At 38.8% G+C, this 19,676-nt stretch overlaps 4 protein-coding genes across 4 annotated transcripts; all 4 read right to left on the bottom strand.

Annotated features, from left to right (window-relative positions):
• Positions 1-597, bottom strand: LOC120286599. The gene is made up of 2 exons (XM_039298895.1): positions 209-597; positions 1-82 (listed from the first exon to the last, which is right to left on the bottom strand). Exons 1-2 carry the CDS (start codon positions 595-597, stop codon positions 1-3), a joined length of 471 nt encoding a protein of 156 aa, XP_039154829.1.
• Positions 598-10,555: 9,958 nt separating this feature from the next.
• Positions 10,556-11,652, bottom strand: LOC120286596 (BAHD acyltransferase At5g47980-like). The gene is made up of 2 exons (XM_039298892.1): positions 11,414-11,652; positions 10,556-11,171 (listed from the first exon to the last, which is right to left on the bottom strand). The coding sequence occupies exons 1-2, from the start codon at positions 11,650-11,652 to the stop codon at positions 10,556-10,558; spliced, it is 855 nt and encodes a 284-aa protein (XP_039154826.1).
• Positions 11,653-11,681: 29 nt separating this feature from the next.
• LOC104430569 (salutaridinol 7-O-acetyltransferase) lies at positions 11,682-12,137 on the bottom strand. The gene has a single exon (XM_039298887.1). The coding sequence runs from the start codon at positions 12,135-12,137 to the stop codon at positions 11,682-11,684; it is 456 nt and encodes a 151-aa protein (XP_039154821.1).
• Positions 12,138-16,300: 4,163 nt separating this feature from the next.
• LOC104416190 (vinorine synthase) lies at positions 16,301-17,733 on the bottom strand. Its single transcript, XM_039298886.1, has 2 exons — positions 17,012-17,733; positions 16,301-16,925 (listed from the first exon to the last, which is right to left on the bottom strand). The coding sequence occupies exons 1-2, from the start codon at positions 17,731-17,733 to the stop codon at positions 16,301-16,303; spliced, it is 1,347 nt and encodes a 448-aa protein (XP_039154820.1).
• Between the last annotated feature and the right edge of the window lie 1,943 nt (positions 17,734-19,676).

Here is a 19,676-nt window from a genome sequence, read left to right as displayed (position 1 = left end):
CTATAGAAGAATGGACACTTTTGAAAGTTTTGCACTCTTGAGATGAACCTCCTGCGGATAGGTAGAATCTTCGTCAGAGATCCTGCAAAATGAACAAACATGCAAATGCAATATGTATGCATGCAATGCATGATGTAAACATCCTAAAATGGCTCAGATTCAATCCAAAAATGGCTCAAAGGTCTTTCACTTTATTCATGAATAATACTTCTTGACAGAATCAGCATTTACAGGTCTTGGCAATTCATGACCATCCATTTCTACAAGGATTAGTGCCCCACCGGGTAGCACTTTCTTTACAATATATGGACCTTCATAGTTTGGAGTAAACTTCCCGCGAGGATCTGGAATGATAGGTAAAACCTTCCTCAAGACAAGATCGTTGATCTCAAAATGTCTTGGTCTAACTTTGCGATTAAATGACCTAGCTACTCTCTTCTGATAGCTTTGTCCATGGCATAAAGCTTTTACCCTATTTTCATCAATCATATTAAGTTGTTCAAATCTTTGTTGAATCCATTCAGCTTCAGAGAGCTTGATTTGAGAAAGTACCCTCAGTGAAGGAATTTCCACTTCCACGGGTAATACAGCTTCCATCCCATAAACCAATGAGAAGGGTGTTGCCCCAGTCGAAGTACGAATTGAAGTTCGATAAGCAAACAAAGCATATGGCAACCGATCATGCCAATCACGATAATTTTCCGCCGTTTTGGCTAAAATCTTCTTGATATTCTTATTTGCCGCTTCCACGCTCCATTCATTTGTGGGCGGTAAGGAGAAGAATTCAAATGGCGAATGTGGAATTCTCCAAGTAAATCATCCACCACTTTATTGTTCAAGTTTGATCCATTATCTGTGATGATCGCTTCAGGAACTCCATATCGAGCAATGATATCACGACGGATGAATTTTGCCACTCTTTGCAGTAACATGGGCATAAGAATTGGCTTCAATCCATTTAGTGAAGTAATCAATGGCTACCAAGATAAAACGATGTCCATTTGATGCTTTAGGATTAATCGGTTCGATGATGTCGATGCCCCACATTGAAAAAGGCCAGGACTCGGACATTTGATGTAGCTCATTAGGAGGAGCATTGATCCTATCTCCATATACTTGGCATTGATGACAACACCTCACATGCTGAATACAATCGGCTTCCATGGCCAACCAATAGTAACCGAGCCTCATAATTTTTCTAGCCAAGAGATGACCGTTCATATGTGGACCACACTCTCCTTCATATATTTCTTTCAGGAGCCTAATTAATCCATTGGCATCCACTTGAGAGAGACCTGCCCCAATCTTGGTTTCTTTGGGGTTAATTGAATCTCCTAAATTTAGAGTGACTGGCTGTTTGGTGGTAAGAGGTTTGGACTCTTCATGTCTGAGCTATTCTTTTTCAATACCTCGAGGATCATCTTTATTCTCTGAGTTGGAATAATCGGGTTCGTCAAAGTCTTTTGAATGCGAATCCGAGCCATGCAAATGACTATCATGATGTGAAATGCCATGCTTGAGATGCAATCGAAAAAAAGTTAGTATATGTTCATCTAAATGAATGCAATGTATGTAAATGTCATGAAAAACTTGTTTTCAAATTCAAGTTGTCTTTGAAAAAAAATTATTGGGAACTGGCCCTCATGTCATTGGACGCCTTCGTTCCACCAAAACATTTTGAAACTATAGATCATGTGGAGGCTCAGGCCTCAAAGCATCATCATAAGACTGATTTGGGCCTCACACGTCTATTAATAAAATATGAAAAAAAAATTTATATGCAAAAATTGCATTACAACGTATATCATCTTAGATCTAGAAAGTTTATGATCCAGATATTACAAGCACAAACGAATGAAATGAACAGAATTCCCTCGCAGGGGAGAAATGAATAAATTCCCTCACAGGGGAGAAATGAATCAAATACAACTAAAAATTAAATGCAAGAACTAGAAACATCTTTTACACAGTGGGAATTGTAGGTTCTTCATTTCCATCTTTGTTTGGCGGCGAGTTCGTATAACAAATCTTTCTTCAGCAGTTTTTTCAAAACCTCCTGTAAAATAAAATGACTCGAATTAGTACCGATCAAAAGAAACCATTAAAGTACAAATCCTAGTCAATTTTATATTTTCTTGAGATGAAATAATGATAAGAAGTGTATATGATCCCAAAGATCATATAACCTCCTCTTATCAAAATTTCTTCAAAAGAAATTATACAATTGAAAAGGAACGACGACAAATATTTAATCGAATGCCCCTTTTCTAAAAATTACATGAAAATGTTCATGAATTTCATTTATTCCAATCGAACAATTACAAGGAGACAAAACCTTGATTTCTTGAAGCTTACAAAGTAGTTCGATTTTACAAGGAATATGAAAATGAATACAGGGAAACCTTAATAGAAATGAGGGAAACACAAAAGAATTCCCTTTACAAGAAAAGAAATATGAATTCGAAACCTAAGAACTAGGTGGGATCGTGTGGAGACGCTTGTTATCATGGGCCAAGCGTTCCTCATCGATCAAGGCATCGTCTTCTTGTTTGATAATATGAGCTCCTTGAAATCCCTGAGGATCGGGTAATTTTTCCACAGTCTTGATGTCTTGGGTCGAGATTCACCAATAGTCTTGAGATTCCCAAGCATGGGATCACGTCCACTTCAAGTTTACCCATCTAAACCTAAACCTAAAGGGGCACTCATGATTAAACATATCGTCGTTGGAATATAAAACGCATAATTGAAATATGGAAAGTAAAAAGATAAGGACGATAAAAAGGAACGATCACTTACCCACAAACACATGGCAAACACAAGTCACATGTCGCATGAAACCGTGAGGTTTTGACGCCTAAGGTAAGGGTGCTAAAGGCTCAAGGTCCTCATCCCAAAGGATAAAAATAGTTTACCCACCTGTTACTATCGTCGGTCGGTGCTATTTTTATCGGTTGGGATGAGCGGGTTTATGTAAGTAGTGGATTACCACGAGCATCCACTCGCAGATTCCACCCATAAACCCTCCTAAGGTCCTAAATTGGGCGATCGGGGTTTTAGACCGCGGTTGTGTGTGCGGTGTCATGCTAAAGCTGGTAAACATGCATTTAAATTAAAACATCCAGCACTTCAATATAAACCCACATACATTCATACAACCTCGCACCACCTGCACAACAAAGGGTTTACAAGCACGCCTCCCCTTATGACTCCCACCTACAAAACCATTTAACACGAGGTTAGCAACTAACCTCATTTTCCACGCGACTTTGACATGCAGACGATCCTACAAAAGACATGTCAGTTAAAACACAACAACCATCTTTAAACGGCTTCAAGTCCTCTTAATCTAGTAACCAGTCCCCAGCGGAGTCGCCAAGCCTGTCGCGACCCGATCTCGCTGCCGTCGTTACCACCATTGCCAATCGGCTTCGGAGCTCGAGAAGGTGCAGATGAGGAAGTCGAGATCCTTAAGCTAAAGAGAGAGACCGATTTCCACCTTGAATCGATCCGGCCGTCAAACCCTAGATCGCTCTCCGAGATGTCGAGAGAGTCGGAGAGAGCGATAATCCCCTCAGCCAGAGAATCCCTTCGAGAGCATCCGCGCGAACAGTTTCCTTTTTTTTTAGCGAGAGAGAGAGATCGTGATGAAGAGAGAGCGGGAGCGAGAGAGCGTCTCCGAGAGAGAGAGAATCCGCACCAGCGAGAGCCCCCCAAAGAGGAGAGAGAGAGAGCCGGAAAAAAAGAAAACCCCCAAAACCCCGTGAATGGCCTCCTTTTTCTCTTTTCTATTTTTTTTTCTCTGTTTTATTTTTCTTTTTCTCTCTTTTTTTTTCTTTTTTTCGTTTTCCTTATTTCTTTCTCTCTCTTTTTTTTCTTTTCATTTCACTTCATTTTTTTTTTTCTTGTTTTGTTTTGTTTTGTTTTTTTTTTCTTTTTGTCTTCTTCTTTTTTTTTTTTTTTTTTGGCTCTTTATTTTTCTATATTTTTGCAAAATGGATGATTAAAATGTCGACGAAAATTTCGGTGTCAACAAAGAGTAAGTGCAGTGTTCTTGTATCACAATAGTGTAATCTATTGAGAGAAGGTAACTACACTAGCCATCTATAACTTGCACTGCTAATTACTAGTGGAATCTAGCCACTGTTTGTTTAGGTTGTTAGTCTGAAAGTGAACAGAGGCTTAGCTAAAAGTTAAACCACTATATAACATCATATGATCTATTTATTCTACTCTAATTTTACTTATCAGCATCATACGTATTGATCCATCCACAACATTATCTTGAGTGCCGATTGTTTGACATTTTGCAAAAGATTTTATTATATCACCACTCAACCCATTCAACCCCCTTCCAGGTTGCATTGTTAGATCCAATAAGATATACTAGGATTGGATATAAAATTTCAAAGATTAACCTAACAATTCCCCTGTACCAAGAAACCCCCCCCACCTCAAATGAGACTACTTACCGTCCTTGGCATATTTCTCCGACGGCCATGCACCATGACAAGCCCTCACTTGCGCATCCTCGAGAATCCTTGTCAATGTCCTTGCTCACAGTTCACTTGGAAGGTTAGGGCTCACCATCTCATCCATGGCTCCCTCTCTTTCTCAATTGGTTTTTCAGCTTTTCCACTATCACCGAATCATCTCTTGGTTCCTTTACTTCGACTTTAATTATTCATTCTCACCCTTCATTGTTCCACAATCTCTCTTTCAGTTGAATCTCAGCAAGGCTTTCATCAAGTCTTTGATGCTTTGCTGGAGAGAGATCTTCCTCACCTTCAATTTAGAATTTTGCTTAGTAGAATCATCACCGAATTATCTCTCAGTTCCTCTATTTACTTCGCCTTTAGTTACTCATTCTCAGCCTCCAATGTTCCACGATCTCTCTTTTGGTTGACTCTAAGCAAGGCATTCATAAAGTTTACGATGAAACACTAGAAAGAGATCCTCTTCGCCTTTAGTTTAGAATTTTGTTTGATGGAAGACGTCATGTCTGTTGAAAGTCATCAAACTCCCGAGGTTGATTTTCCAAAGACAGCTTGTCGACAACAAAATGAGAGGGTTTGAGTCGCCACATACACAAGGAGCCTACTGGAGTTGGATATTCAGAGATTTTCAAATAAGAATTTTTTTTAAAGATTTTCAATTTCATCTTAAGTTGCAGATTTTCAAAACTTTCAAATCCTATTTTAAGTTACACCAAATATTTGATGGGATATTTCTACACCAAATAGAAGATTTCAGATCCCATTTTATCATGTCCAATCCCAATTCGAATCCAACCGACCAAACACACCCTCATTGTTGAAATTTCCTTTAATCAAATTAATTTGTTTAACATAATAACTTGTTTTCAAGGGAATATTATCAAAAACATTTTAAAATATATTGTACAAATGCCAATCCACTTCTCAACATTTCAATTTAACTAATTTAGTACTAAATTTTTTGCTAATTTGTCAATAAAGTCCTTCCGATCAAATTTAAGAGGAAATTGCTAATATGAACATTTGTTGTCTTACGTAGCATGGTTTTTTCTGAATTTTTTTCTCTTTTTCCTTTCTTTTTTTATTTTTATTTTCCTCTACTGCTTCATAGCCTCAACAATGGCCCATAATACAGGCCTTCACCATATTTAGGCGAGGATCACGAAGCCCTTGCCAGCCATAGCAAGGGCCCGCGACAATCTTGCCCAACATAGGCAAGGGTCGGCCGATGGTCCTCACCAGTCCTTAGTAGAAAAAGAAAAAAGAAAAATAATAAATGGGAAAAAATTAAGAAAAAATTAACAAGAATTGTAGAAATGTCCATGTGGCACTGACAACGTCTACATTGACAATTTTCAGGTGAAATTGGTCAAAAGGATCACATTGTCAAATTATCAAATGGTTTATTATTAAATAAATCAAATTGAAAAGTTTAGGACCGAATTATCATTAGTACAATAAGTTTAGTTTTTTTTTTTGGTAATTATCACTTGTTTTCAATGTTGAGGTATGGTTCATTTCCCATCCACAAGTATGCACGTGAGGAGCAGAGGGCAAGGGTCCCGGGTCATTGAAGGGCTTTCATAATTTGGACCCATATTTTAATTGGTAATTTGAGCTTAGGCCTATGAATAGTTGTTGAGTGGCCTAAGACTTTCTTTATCCCTAAGGTTTTCTTGTTGCTTATATATAATCTCTTTTGCTTGTAAATAGATAGTTGTAACATAGAAATGAGAGGAACTAATTATAGTGGACCTCTGCTGGATGTAGCCATAACTTAAGGGTAAATCATAATAAATCGTGTGTCTCGATTTCTCTTTCTCTCATTTACTTTCTATTTCGTTGTGTTTATACACTTAATTCTAACATTCTACTGGTGCTTTCTTGGTTTATTCTTCTTGTCATTGAGCCTAACAAACATAAATTAAGTTGTTTCTTGCACATGCGAGTCTAATCAGGGAAGCAATCCTCCGTTCGCGATATTATAAAAATCGATGGGCCAGCCTTCCCACATTACGCAGACAAATTGTTATGTGCGGATTTTCCGAAAGGATATTGATTGATTAGCAGTCATATTTGATGTAAAGTAATTCCTAATATGACTAAACAAAGATGAATGTCTGTTAAAAAAAAAAAAAAACAAAGATGAACAACATCTAGTAACATTACAATCGACTTTCGAATGGTACATGTACAGCCTCACGGGATGGCAGCTAATATCCTTAGGCTGCGTTTGGTCGTCTGGATTTCTAAACGGGATAGGACTGGATAGGATAGGATAAGAAATCCATGAATTTCTTCATATCACATCAACTGTTTGGTGAACTACGGATTTAAAGTCGGATATCCTCATATCTTATCCAATCTATTGTTTGGTGAATCATGGATTTAAAGTTGGATATGTTCATATCTTATCAAATCTATCGTGTGGTGAACTACGAATTTAATTTTGGATATTTTAAAAACACTAACATTAGGCAAGTACAAATTTGCATGTTTAATATTCACAAAATCATCCAAAATAATATATCTTTTTCAAATTAACAGATTCTCATTGAATTTCATGATTATGCATCGTAATAATCTTTTACGTTCCTTTGAAATAATCTTTTGGATACCCCTTCAACGCCAAACGTTTTTAGAATAATCTCAATTTCAATATATTCACTTTCAAACATGAATTCTTTCTCTCTTACAAGTTTTTAATCTGTTTCCATTTTGTTACAGGTCCAATACCAAATCATGCCTAGGTTTTTTGCCAATGAGATAGAGAAACTATTTATGAAAATAAAAGACAGAGGCAAATAATATTATAGATAATGGTTTTCTTGGCAATGAACATAGAGATAAAGTTTCAAGCCATATCCACCTCTTTTCAAGTCATGGCTACAATCGAAAGGTCCAAAAAGATAACATTAAAGCTTATAGCTAACCCCAAAAACCCTTTTAAAAAAAATAAAGAAGAAAAAAAGAAAAAGTATGGAGAGAAAACATATCTCCTACAAACTCATAAACAACTCATCATCACTCATTCTCTTCTCTCATCTCTTGGAGAAGTAATTCCAAAAATGCTTTCCTGTCTTCTCCTTGAAATCCCAAAAATAGATGAATATTCTCAGGATCCTTCACAATTTTTCTACATAATTTTATTCTATCCATAGTACCTAAAGACATTTGAAGAAGCTCCTCATTGATTTTTCGTTTGTCATTATTCAAATCCTTGGCATGTCCGATGCGGCTAGCGATCATCTCCATTCTCTCGTTAGCTTTTTCCAAGAATGAGCCAAAAGTTCCTGCTATCTCAACTAAGCCAGCAGCCCATTTGTCACTTGCTTTAGCCCTTTTTCTTCTTGAAGAATCAGAAACATGTTGTGCCTGAGAAGATGATAGTGGCGGTGAGTTTTGACTTACACCATTGGTTGCCACATTATCATGATTTTCATATTCCTCATGATCTACAGCCGCATGAGCTTCGAAGGGTCTTCACCGAGATTTCCTTTGGCACGATCTTTTCCAAATATGTTTGCTAATCGATCATATTGAGGGAAGGACTTCCCTCTCAAAGAAGCAACTCCTGGATAGGTCTACAAAGAAAATTATATTATTTTGTTAAAAATGAAACAATTAATAAAGAAGAAAAATGAGAAGAAGTGGCACAAATCTTGCAATATTTTTGCCAACTATCCTCAGAATGAATATCAACACAATGATTTTCATGGTCTCACCCAAAGCCACTTTGATTCCTCAAGTCATATATCTGATTATACAACTTTTTCAAGTTTTTCATTTTTGACTCTATGTGAGGATTACTCTTGATGCCAGAATGAGGGAATTTTTCTTCAAACCACTTCTCTAACATAACCATGTAACCACTCTTGAAGCCGTTATCGGCTTTCATTCCTCGCGTAACTAATTCTTCAAGACCATCTAGAAGTGCATTTTCTTCATCTATTGTCCATATACGTCGGTCTCTCTTTGTTCCCCTTCCTTGAGTTTGACTGAAATTGCTACCTTCCATTCCTAAACAAAAACTATCTCAGCATATATGTTGATTGAACCACTCCCAGATTTCTTAAAGTAACAAAAAACAGAGAAAAAGAAAAATAACTCAGCATTCAATCAGCCACGATATTCAACCCACACAACAAAATACAGGGATCTCCTTCATACGATAATATCTTGCAATTTCTACTAAATACAGGGATCTCCTTCATTACTTGAACTTTTCTTACTAGAAAGAAATTTACTTGAGATTTACCTGGAGTGAGAAGATCAATACATAATGTATGACCTATAAAGGCATAATCAATAGGGTTTTACATTTGAGTTATACTTTTACTTTTTGCTAATCAAGCCATGTTAACAACCTAACTTACTGCAATCTATCAATGATCTTGATTAATTCTCCAAAGAGTAGAACAATAAAGCATCGAATGTCATATTTTCAATATCAGTGCCAGGTTATATACATATACATTTATATATCTATTCCTAAATAAATTTATAATGGAACTCCAACACATGCTACATGAAAAGGTCCCAAACAAAAGGAGTGTGCAAAAATTATAACCAAAGAAACTTTCAAATATATGCCACCAGATTGTTATGTAGGTTCTCGCACATACAACTCCCGTAGAATGACATGATGTGACATGGCCAAGCAAACAGCAGACAGCACACATGAAGGAATAACTCATACCTTTAATTTTCTTCTTTGGGCTTATGTTGAATCATTATGGTTTTGCTTAGAAAAGGATACAGTCTTTTGACACGTTGATGCAACACAACATGATTACGAGTGACAAAACTAGTCCTGGTAAATCTGACCTAGATGTTGTCCAGACTTTCAGGACAATCCAAGCTATAATGTCCAAGCGACGGAGGGCGTGTTAGTCGCAATTCATGACTAACTTAACTTGAAACTGCATTTAATAACATCATACTTAAAAAGCAATGTATCCATCTATGGTCCACTATTACTCCCAAGTTCTCTGCATAACAATTCGATTCTCTTTTCATGTCCGTTTCTGGCCTTTGAAGGCATCGTTTGCCGAATCCTAAGGAGCAATAGAAAACCTTGAGATTGCTTCCAATAGGAGAAAAACTGAGTCATTTAATTATAACAGAGGGGTGCCATTGTTCAAAGGAAATACAAAGCAGCAGAGCGTAACCATTTGAACCAGCTACATGTCGAAACGAACCCGTTACATAAAGCCCAGAGTGTAACCATTTGAACCAGTTACATGTCGAAACGGCCTTTAAAAAAAACCTAGTAAGTCTCTGACCAGACTGCCTTCCCGATTCTTATCTCACACAGAGAGAGAAAGATGCAGTAGCCTTGGAAATCTGGGTATTGAAGAACAGAACCAAGAACGAACAATTCGCGTTGAAGATATCAAATACTTTACACAAAAATAGAAAGGCCTTTATAAATCTACAGATTCAAAACTACCAAGAAGACAAACTCCAATCAACCAGCAAAAAAACCTAGAACTACAATTCTGACCTACGTAAGCTGAAACATAGATGAAACAGGAAAACAATTCACAACTACTTTAGAAATCAACGTTAGAGAGAGAATGATTATTTACCTTTGAAAATTCGTCGCTTTCGTAAAATTTCGATGAGAATCAAAGAGCTATTGAGAAGAAGGCTTCAACGTCGATACTTTGGAAACAGAGAATCGTCTGTGGGTGAACGACGGAGAAAGAAAAAAAAAGCGTAGGGTTTTATGTTCGGATAAAAGAAATCCTATCCAACCTTATCCCATCCCCCCCTCGGATTTTTTTATCCGGTCTATATCCCTCCTATATCTGACCTTATCCTATCCTAGACAGCTACCAAACATGTCCGGTCGACCAAACGCAGCCTTAGATGTATCGAGAAAAGGGCATATGCTTCTTGAAAGTGTGAATTCATCCTTAGCCGAGTCCGTTCCCATCACCCTGGATTCGGGGTCTCGAGTCCAGGTCAGCACAACCCATCAGAATATCACAACAGCCACGACACATCGTTGAACGACGGGAAAAGCACAAAAACTACAATGCCAAAGGTCATCGTTACGCAGAAGACCTAGGAGAAGCAAATGCTAGGAACTTGGGATCGCGTTCCAATGGGACCATCTCTCGTTCCTCAAGCACGATCCATGCTTCTATTCCATCCCCGGACGGTGCGTCCACCAGAATGACCAAATTCCTAAACGCTTCATCCCCAAAATTCCCAAGACTTACCCATGCTGGCCTTCCCCAACCAAAGTCCACATCATTGAATCCCATGTTACACCAGTTCACAAAAGTGTAGCAGTCATGCTTGGCCCTTTCATATATCTCTTTCACCTCTCCTAGCCATTTCGATACCTCTACGAGCGCAGTCTCGCCCCAGATTTTCTTCATGAGGTCACCGTCGATCTCTGCAATCAATCTCCTCAGTGGCTCGACTAGGCGGGGAAGCTCAGCCTCTGCTTCCAGAGAGTCGTGAACGGCGAAGGCCTTCCAATCAATATTCCCAACTGCATGCTCGGGCAGAGAGGGTTTAGTCCGGCGCCGGAGATTTACAGAGTGAACTAGGGCCGATGGTGATCCGACACTTGTGGCTTTTCTGGAAGCTCCCATCGCATGTTTCCAAATGAAGCCTGTTAAAGCTTCGATCCGAGTTGGTTTCGAAACACTTTCGCTCCTAGCATATAAGAGGAGTTAAAAACGCAAAGCATTAGTTAATATGAATCGTATTACTACTTATCATAAGTTATTATTATTACCTTTACGTTCTTACCTTCTCTTGCACTCGATAAGTCAAACATTTTCCAATGTTGACATGCAAGAAGGAAGTAAACGACAGGAAATGATGTATCTCTCTTACCTTGTTCAAAAGTCTATTCAATTACAAATCAAACTACATTGAATTCAAAACCAATTCACCTTGCGAGGTCCTTCAATGTTGATAAGGCTTTCGAGTCGAACAAAAATCTCCTTGGACTGCTCCTCCCCGGCTTTACAAAGGGTGTCCCTATCCACACGCGGGCATTAGGAGGCATCACCTTGCTTTCTGGAAATAGGGTCGACGCGGCCGTGCATTCTGCTTGCATAACTCGATCAAGAGACCCTGCAGCTATGGCGGCCCAGGTCCGGAGGAAAGCGCTTATTGTGGTCCCGTCCATGATCTTGTGTGAGGAGGATGTTCCGATGACTACCCCCTACACGAGAACACATTCACTTGAATTCCCAATAAAACCGACTCCTCCTCTGGCGTAGTCGAAAGTCCACGTAACGGGAGGAACTCATCTAGTAGACCGATCTCGGGCTTCTTGAGGAACTCTGATAGCGAGCCGCGCACTTGGGCCTCGACATACAGAATGCCGGCATCATTGCAATCAATGTGAAGGTTGTTCCTATCGAGCCGTCCGGCTAGTGGGTAAAATCGGGCTAGGGCCTCGGATAGGGACTTCTTTAGCGTGCTGGAGATGCACTCAACGGTCAAGGAGAGACCACGAGGTTTGTGAACGGGGTAGAAGAACATCATGGGGGTGTAGTACGCGGGGGTCATTTGGTCAAGGAGGCACAAATTGAAGGTCTTTAGGTGGTGAGGTGTTGGGGATGAAGGCTTTACTGCCTCTCTACTAATCACTTCAACCAGCATCTCCATGGTCCATGTTACACGGAGAAAGAGCAGTCTTCCCCTTTTATAGCCGAAGTACTAGGAGGAATAAGTGATAGGCTTGCCAGCTGAGATTCCTTGGAAAAATGAAGAGAAATCCGGCAAAAGGTCATCTTTGATTCACTTGAACCGGAATATGTCCTTAAAAGGTTCCATGTAAACTCTAAGGGTATTCCCTCCTGGATGGAGAAGAAAAATATATACCCAAAAACTTGGGGGACCAAGTTACCGGCCTAGTACCCTAATTACAAGACATTGTGCATAGTCATCTTTGTTTAGCCAGATTATAGGGTCGATGGACCATTTGTTTTCGCTGTACTCCACGTTACATGGAGAAGCAATCATCAATTTTTATATGAGGTATAACCGGTTGGCTAGCCAGCTGAGACTCCTTGAGAAAATGAAGACGAATTCGACAAAGTCAAGGAAAAAAGAATCAATCTTAGTATATCACTAGAGATGCTCCGTTTTATGTCTCGTACTATATATAAAATATACTCTTCCTGGCGTTTGAGTTGTTCCTTTGTATTTTACAGTTCCATTTCATAAAATTTCTGTGCACGGCTGAGGGCTGATTCCCCCGTCGTCTTCGTATCGCAATTGTAGTGATAGAAAACAAAGTCGTTTTGAGATTTCCAGATATTCTAAAAAGGTAATAGCCGGCTATTAGAGTGGTAGAGGGTGAGCTAGGACATGCAAAATAACCACTCTATTTCTCTATTTTTATATTTTTCTATTCTAAACCATATTTAGAATAAAAATTCGTTTGATAAGATAATTTTCATTTTTCTATTTCTACAACAAATTTTTAATCTAGAAATAAATTTGGATAGAAATGAAAAGCAAAAAAATTCTTACTTTATTATTTTTGAAATAAAACTGAGAAATAAAAAATATTTTCATCACTCGCCCTTTGGCATTGCCTGTTGGCCGCTTGGGAGGATTTTTGTTATCATCAAACGAATTTCTATTTTGTATATAAAAATTTACATCATTATCAAATGCGTATTTTTTATCAGAAACTCATCTAAGGATGTGACCAAAATTCGATTTCTAGAACATAATGGTTATCATTCGCACATTTAAAGAATTCTCGACTCTTGTGATTCCTTGGCTTGAGATCTGCATGCCGAAGGTAACGATCTGACCATACTTTTGGGGGAGGTAAATTGTAAAAAAAAAAAGTCCTAAATTTATTGCACTTTTACCAAATTAGTCCTAAACATTTTAATTTATGCCAATTCACTCCCGAAACTTTTCACATTTTGTCAATTGATTCTATTCGTGTAATTTTTAGCCAAAAATCATTGACGTGAATGCTGGCCATCCTATGTAGTATTGTCGATGCTAACATAAACAATTATTAATAATATTTTTTTCTTTTTTTTTTTACTCACGTGAACAAGCAATTTGTTGTAGTTTCCATACTTTTCCGAGAGCTTCTATGTAATGATACTTCGTCACAAGTATATCGGTTTGGAATTTTTTGTCAACAAAAAATTGGTTCGAGCTATATTTGCCATAGACATTCCAATTTTGAGTTTTTCACAGTATTAATCCTTCTTTATATGACATTAACACTTCGAATTTCTTTTCAAAAACTTATGCATAAAGTAAATAAAAGTTTTTAAGTACTGGGAAGAACGAGAACTAGATTCATTATGTTAAGTTTTCAAATGCAAAAATAATCTGCCACATGAACAGAACATACTTTTTGTGGATTAAATAGTGTTGGCATTCAAAATTACCCATGTTGTCACATGTTGGCCAAGAGGGGAATAATAAGAGTAAAACGCACCGTTTGGTTTGCGGAAGTTGAGGGCAGTCGGCATTCATAAAGGGTATTTAAGCTAAATGTTGACAGTATTCTAGACATAAATACCAAAGTTGATGACAAGGAAATCAACTCCCACATGTCAGGTTATGAGAACAACGCATCAAATTTGGAGTTTAAGTGGGATTAGCATTAGAGCTTAGATGAAAATAACTGTTGTGCGAATTTTGCATAAAAATAGGGAAGCCATTATTTACTTGATGAGCAAGTGGTGCAGGCGTCATCAAGTTAGGAAACAATTGTTTATGGATAAGGTTGCTAAGAAGAAAAGGAAAATGTGGGGAATGCTAAGGGTGGTGTCCAAGGAAAAGTGACTGACCGATGGCTATAAATACCGCAACCTTTTCAACGGAGAACCCCCAAATAACACAGTAATTATCTTTATTTTATATTTACTTTATTGTATTTTAGCTGTAATTTTCTAGATTTCTGTCATTGATTAAATTCCAACGTGTATCTTTATCTAGTCTAGCATCGTTGATTAAATTCTGGTGTTATTCCACAAACTCAGCGATGTTGATTGAATTCCAACGTTGTGTTTCCTATCCAAGAGTATTATTGTTGATTAGATTCCAGCTATACACCTAAAACAAGCTATGTCGTAAATTAAATTCCAACATAGTTTGAGTCCAAAGTGTAGGCTATCTAGCTACTTGTGTTCAAATTATATCGTTGATTAAATTCCAGTGTAATTTATGCTCGGAAGCTGTTAATCTTTGAGTTTGAGTATCAATTTTCAAGGTTGTACAAACAAATTGAGAATAAAATTTACCCTTACATTTGACATTCTCTTTCCGAATTCAACATAAAACTTGAGTCTCTTATAATAAAACCAAAACACAACATTTGGTGAAAGATCTTTTGCGGAAAACAAAATTGGCGAAACAACTAGCTATTTGGACAAGATGACAACTAAAAATGAAAAGTTACTCACCAAGGAAATAATACTAAGTGATTCACGTGCCACTTTAGGTACTTTCAATTAGTGAATAAAATGCTCTCGCCTAAAAGATTGAAGCACCGACCAGGTGATTGATCGAGTGGCAGAAGACTTGGTTTGTAAATCGAAAATCATAGGCATTTTCCTAGTTTGTTCTCGAATAAAATGCTCTCACCTAAAAGATTGAAGCACCAACCAGGTGATTGATCGAGTGGCAAAAGACTTGGTTTGCAAATGGAATATCACGGGCATTTTCCTGGTTTGTTCTCAACTTTAGAGAACCTTGGTTAGTCTATAAAGAACAGGCCTGGGCTTTAGAACATCACCGGTATTGGACTTCTCCGCCTTTGTTTGAGTCCCTTACCGATGTCTATTTCAACGATTCCAACTTACCAACTATTCCATTGACTCGCCGATTTTTACTAAAATTACCCTCTCTTATACCAAGTAACCAACTTCATTTGAGTTAATCACCAATTTATTTTCGATAAGAGCTGATTTTGATGAACATATGAGTTCGAGAGTTCACCAAATAATTGAAATTTAATTTCTTGATCTGTATCTTCAATATGTGTTTGCTGGCATAGTGCCTAGGGTCTGTCTTCTAATTGTCTCATTCTCTGACGGCTTGCTTCCATTATTTAACAACTAATTTTAAGTTATCAACTCATATTTGAGCCATCTCTTAAGGTTGATGATGTCTTTTTCAAATTACCATTTTTTTTTCTAGTAACCAACTTTTTTGTCCACTGGAATTGGTAACTAGCTTTAGATTATTATCCCTTATTTGAGCCACTTATCAACATCGATAGGGTGGTTTTGGATTACTAAACTTTCCAATAACTCATCTATTTTTGTTGACATTACCAATTTCATTATAACATTTTTCAACTTTATCTTTATTTACCAACCTCTATTGGACGAAATTATCGACAAGTTTAAAGTTGCCCACTCTTAATTGTATCAATTGCCAAGATTTATCTGATCATTTTTGAGTGATCAATTTGTTTTAACAACTTACCATCATCATTGAAGTTACCAACTCTCATATGAAATTCTATTTTTTAACAAATGATAAAAACATATAATCAGTTATTATTATTATTATGGTCTGGACATAGTCACTTAATTAGAAAAGGTTGGTAATTAGGGGAATTGATAGAGTGAATTTCAGAGAGTGACTCAGCTCAGATAACAACAAGTAACCTAAAACTAATTAGTAATTTCGTCAGAGAAAAATTGATAACCAACTCGAACAAAGTTCATCTTCATATTCAACAAGTACAGACACTTCGAAATACCCTTGCTGATCACCTACTCTAGCTATAGCCTCGACACGTTATTGCGCATCAAAGCACCAAACCGCGACACCGGAGGCTACAGCGAAGCCCGGCGGGTTCGCGGAGAAGCGAATTCGAAGAACTCTCCATAATTCTCCAGTAAACCCATCTCTCGCTCCTCTAGCACAATCCATACTTCTATTCCATCACCAGACCATGTCTCCACCAGGATGACCACGTTCTTGAACGCATCATCCCCAACGTTGCCGGTACTTAACCATCTAGGCCTTCCCAAACCAAAGTCCACCTCATTGAACCCCATGCCGCACCAGCTCACGAACGTGTAACAGTCGTTCCTGGCTTTTGTATAGATCTCGTTCACCTCCTCCAGCCATTTCGATATCCCCAGGAATGCCCGGTCGCCCCGGAGTTTCTCCACGTAATCACTGTTTACACTCGCCATCGATCTCCTTACTAACTCGACTAGGCAGGGTAACTCGGTCTCCAGTCCTGGAGAGTCGCAGACCGCGAATGCCTTCCAGTCGATGTTCCCGATCGCGTACTTGGGAAGAGGCGGTTTAAGCCGGCGCCGGAGATTTATGGAGTGGACCAGGGCCGACTGCGATCCGATGCCACCAACTGCCCCGGAAGCTCTCATTGCATGTTTCCAGAGGAATCCTGTCAATGCTTCGACCTGGGTTGGTTTTGGAACATTTTTACTCCTAACAAATAAAAGGAGCGACACAAGAAAAGCGTAAGCTATTCCTTCTACGAGTAGTAATGTTTCTCCTAATCAAAACCAATTCACCTGGCAAGCTCTTTCAAGGTTGACAAGGCTTTGGTGTCGAATAAAAATCTCCTCGCGCTGCTCTTCCCGGGCTTCACGGACGGGATCCCGATCCATACCTGGGCATTACTAGGCATCACCTCGCTCCTCGGGAATAGGGTTGCCGCGGCCGCGCACTCCGCTCGCATCGCTTGATCGGGACGCCCCGTGGCAATGGCAGCCCACGTCCTGAGGAAGGCACTCAGCGTGGTCCCATCGATGACCTTGTGCGAGGAGGACGTCCCGATGACGATCCCCCCGCAAGGGAACACGCTCACTTGGATCCCTAGCAAGAAGGCCTCCTCGTGCGGCTCAGGGGCAAGCCCGTGCAACGGGAGGAACTCGTCCAGTAGACCGATGTCAGGGCTCTCAATGAATTCCAAGAGCGAGCCGCATGCACGGGCCTCAACATAGAGGATGCCGGCATCGTTGCAATCGACACAGAGGTTATTCCGGTTAAGCCGTCCGGCCAGCGGGTAGAACCGGGCCAGGGCCTCCGGCAGGGATTCCTTCAGTGTGCTAGGGGCCCTCTCAATGGGCAAGGAGGGATTGCAAAATTGGTCAGTTGGGTAGAAGAAAACGACGGGGGCATAGTACATAAGGGTCATTTGATCGAGGAGGCATAAATCGAAGGTCTTCAGGTGGTGAGGGGTTGTAGAGAAAGGCTTGATTGCCTCTCTGCTAGTCACTTCAATCTCCACCATCTTACTAAGGCGAAATCTTCACATTGCAAGAGTTTCTGTTTATGTACTCATACATACATACATACATACATATATATAGCCACAGATTGGCAGCTGAGATTCCTAGAGATAGAAAGGCCAAATTAGGTGTAAATTCGCTCTTTGTCGCGTATGGAGGGATATAGTAATGCCAAATTAGATAGTCATATATTTTAGTAATGAAGTCCAACCCAGGTGGAACCCGATATACTAGAAACTATCAAGTGTGGCACGACTAAGTTTACTTGAAAGCCTATGAGAGAGGATGCAAGAGTTTCGTGAGTAAGGTTGATTAAAAGCATATTGTTAAGTACCCTTGAAACGATAGTATTCACCTTTTGAGATCCATATAGCTTTCTTTCTTTTCTTTTCAAGAATGATTCTATTTTTCGTGTTTCGATTTTAGTGGCAAACATGTACACATTCTATTCGTGATAAACTATGAAGGGGTTATTGTACAAATGGTTCCTAAACTTTGACCTAATATACAATGTCGTCCTTGAATTTTAGTCCGTGAGATGTCATTCCCGAACTTTTAATTTATCCAATGTGGTCCTTGAAATTTTAGGATACCTTTTAATATGTTTCTTACTAATCAAGTAAGAACATGCCACAGACCCAAATAAAGAAAAAGGAAAAAGGTACGAAAACGCTTCCACGCAAGGTTACTGATCATGGTATAGTAGAGAATGACTAGAGTGTAGACCGATGGCGTGTTGTTGGTGAGGATGGCTTGATGGTGTCTTTTGAAACAGCTTTCACTTCCACCTTTATTTTTTTCTATTCTTGGAATGAGGATGGTGGGTTTGATCTCCCTGCCATCTGGATGATATCACAGGTAAATTAGACAATGTTCTGTGGGAATTCTGTGTGCAAACTCATAGCTTTGCATGTTCATTTACAGATCTTTGGCAAGTAAAAGTCGAATTTTCTCTTGACTGGCGGTGGTAATTTGGTGCACTGGCCTTTGACCTCGCGTTCGATTCTCAAGGCCTAGGATCTATGTGACCTTGTAATAATAACTCACTACGATCATAGCCAGTCAACCGCCACGATGGGCGAGAATATAATTTGTCGTCTATTATTAGCCAAACACTCCCAGATAATTATAAAAAAGAAAAGTCCATTGTCTAGCATTTTCCATTATAAAAGAAATGGGACTCGTAGGAAAGTTCAAGGTAGTGAGATGAAGATGATCAACAGATTCTCTGAGAATAGAGACAGCTGTAAAATGGCACCAATTCAGATTCTCCACTCATGTGTAGTAGCTATCCACGGGTGACCACCCATTGACGTCGGGATCAATATCCATTGATGAGATGACAGATCGCTTTCACCAATCAATGGATATTTGAATTGCCAAGCTTGGAAATTGAGGGATTGGTATTAGATTGCTATCATCAATGGTTTCGAGAACTGTTAATTCATAACAATGTCAAAGATCAGACTAAAAATGCTCTAACTTTGATATCTCAAATCCATTTCTTTTCATGTGAATATTTTCAGGATAAGATCTACTTGCTACTGTGGTTTCTATACATAACTCAATCTTTCTAAAATTTGTGCTATCTCATAGCTAATCACAGCGAGTATGGTGAGAAATGAGAATCCGTTCGACTGACTGGCTGTGACAAAAGATGACAGCAGATAATAAAAAGCCAAGAGGACCCAAAAAAGATAAAGAATAAGAGTGGAGTTTAAAGCCTAAATAGCAGCCGTTCGAGATGGCAAGATTGGCCCAGTTCCATGACTTGCTTGAAAGGGCATAAGCCCAGGCCCTTTTATAAACACTACGCCTCTAAACATTATAAAATTGATTTTGGACTGTTTAATTGGAGATATAATCTATGGTTCTATGAACTATCGTTTGTTGATCCAATATATCATTTTATGCTAGAGAAATATAAGTTTATTAAAATTGTGCT

The sequence above is a fragment of the Eucalyptus grandis genome, chromosome 8 (assembly GCF_016545825.1).
Source record: "Eucalyptus grandis isolate ANBG69807.140 chromosome 8, ASM1654582v1, whole genome shotgun sequence".
NCBI lineage: Eukaryota > Viridiplantae > Streptophyta > Magnoliopsida > Myrtales > Myrtaceae > Eucalyptus > Eucalyptus grandis.
Note: the sequence above shows the minus strand (reverse complement) of the source record. Positions and strands in the feature narration are given on the sequence as shown.

What these genes read in the sequence shown, in the direction of transcription:
- LOC120286599 (XM_039298895.1), bottom strand. Translation starts at nt 597, where the DNA reads ATGGAAGCTGTATTACCCGTGGAAGTGGAAATTCCTTCACTGAGGGTA. An exon ending in AATGCTGATTCTGTCAAGAA is followed by an intron (nt 83 to 208) that starts GTATTATTCATG and finishes TTCATTTTGCAG; the next exon opens with GATCTCTGACGAAGATTCTA.
- LOC120286596 (XM_039298892.1), bottom strand. Translation starts at nt 11,652, where the DNA reads ATGGACGGGACCACAATAAGCGCTTTCCTCCGGACCTGGGCCGCCATA. An exon ending in ACATTGAAGGACCTCGCAAG is followed by an intron (nt 11,172 to 11,413) that starts GTGAATTGGTTT and finishes CTTATATGCTAG; the next exon opens with GAGCGAAAGTGTTTCGAAAC.
- LOC104430569 (XM_039298887.1), bottom strand. Translation starts at nt 12,137, where the DNA reads ATGGAGATGCTGGTTGAAGTGATTAGTAGAGAGGCAGTAAAGCCTTCA.
- LOC104416190 (XM_039298886.1), bottom strand. Translation starts at nt 17,733, where the DNA reads ATGGTGGAGATTGAAGTGACTAGCAGAGAGGCAATCAAGCCTTTCTCT. An exon ending in ACCTTGAAAGAGCTTGCCAG is followed by an intron (nt 16,926 to 17,011) that starts GTGAATTGGTTT and finishes TTTATTTGTTAG; the next exon opens with GAGTAAAAATGTTCCAAAAC.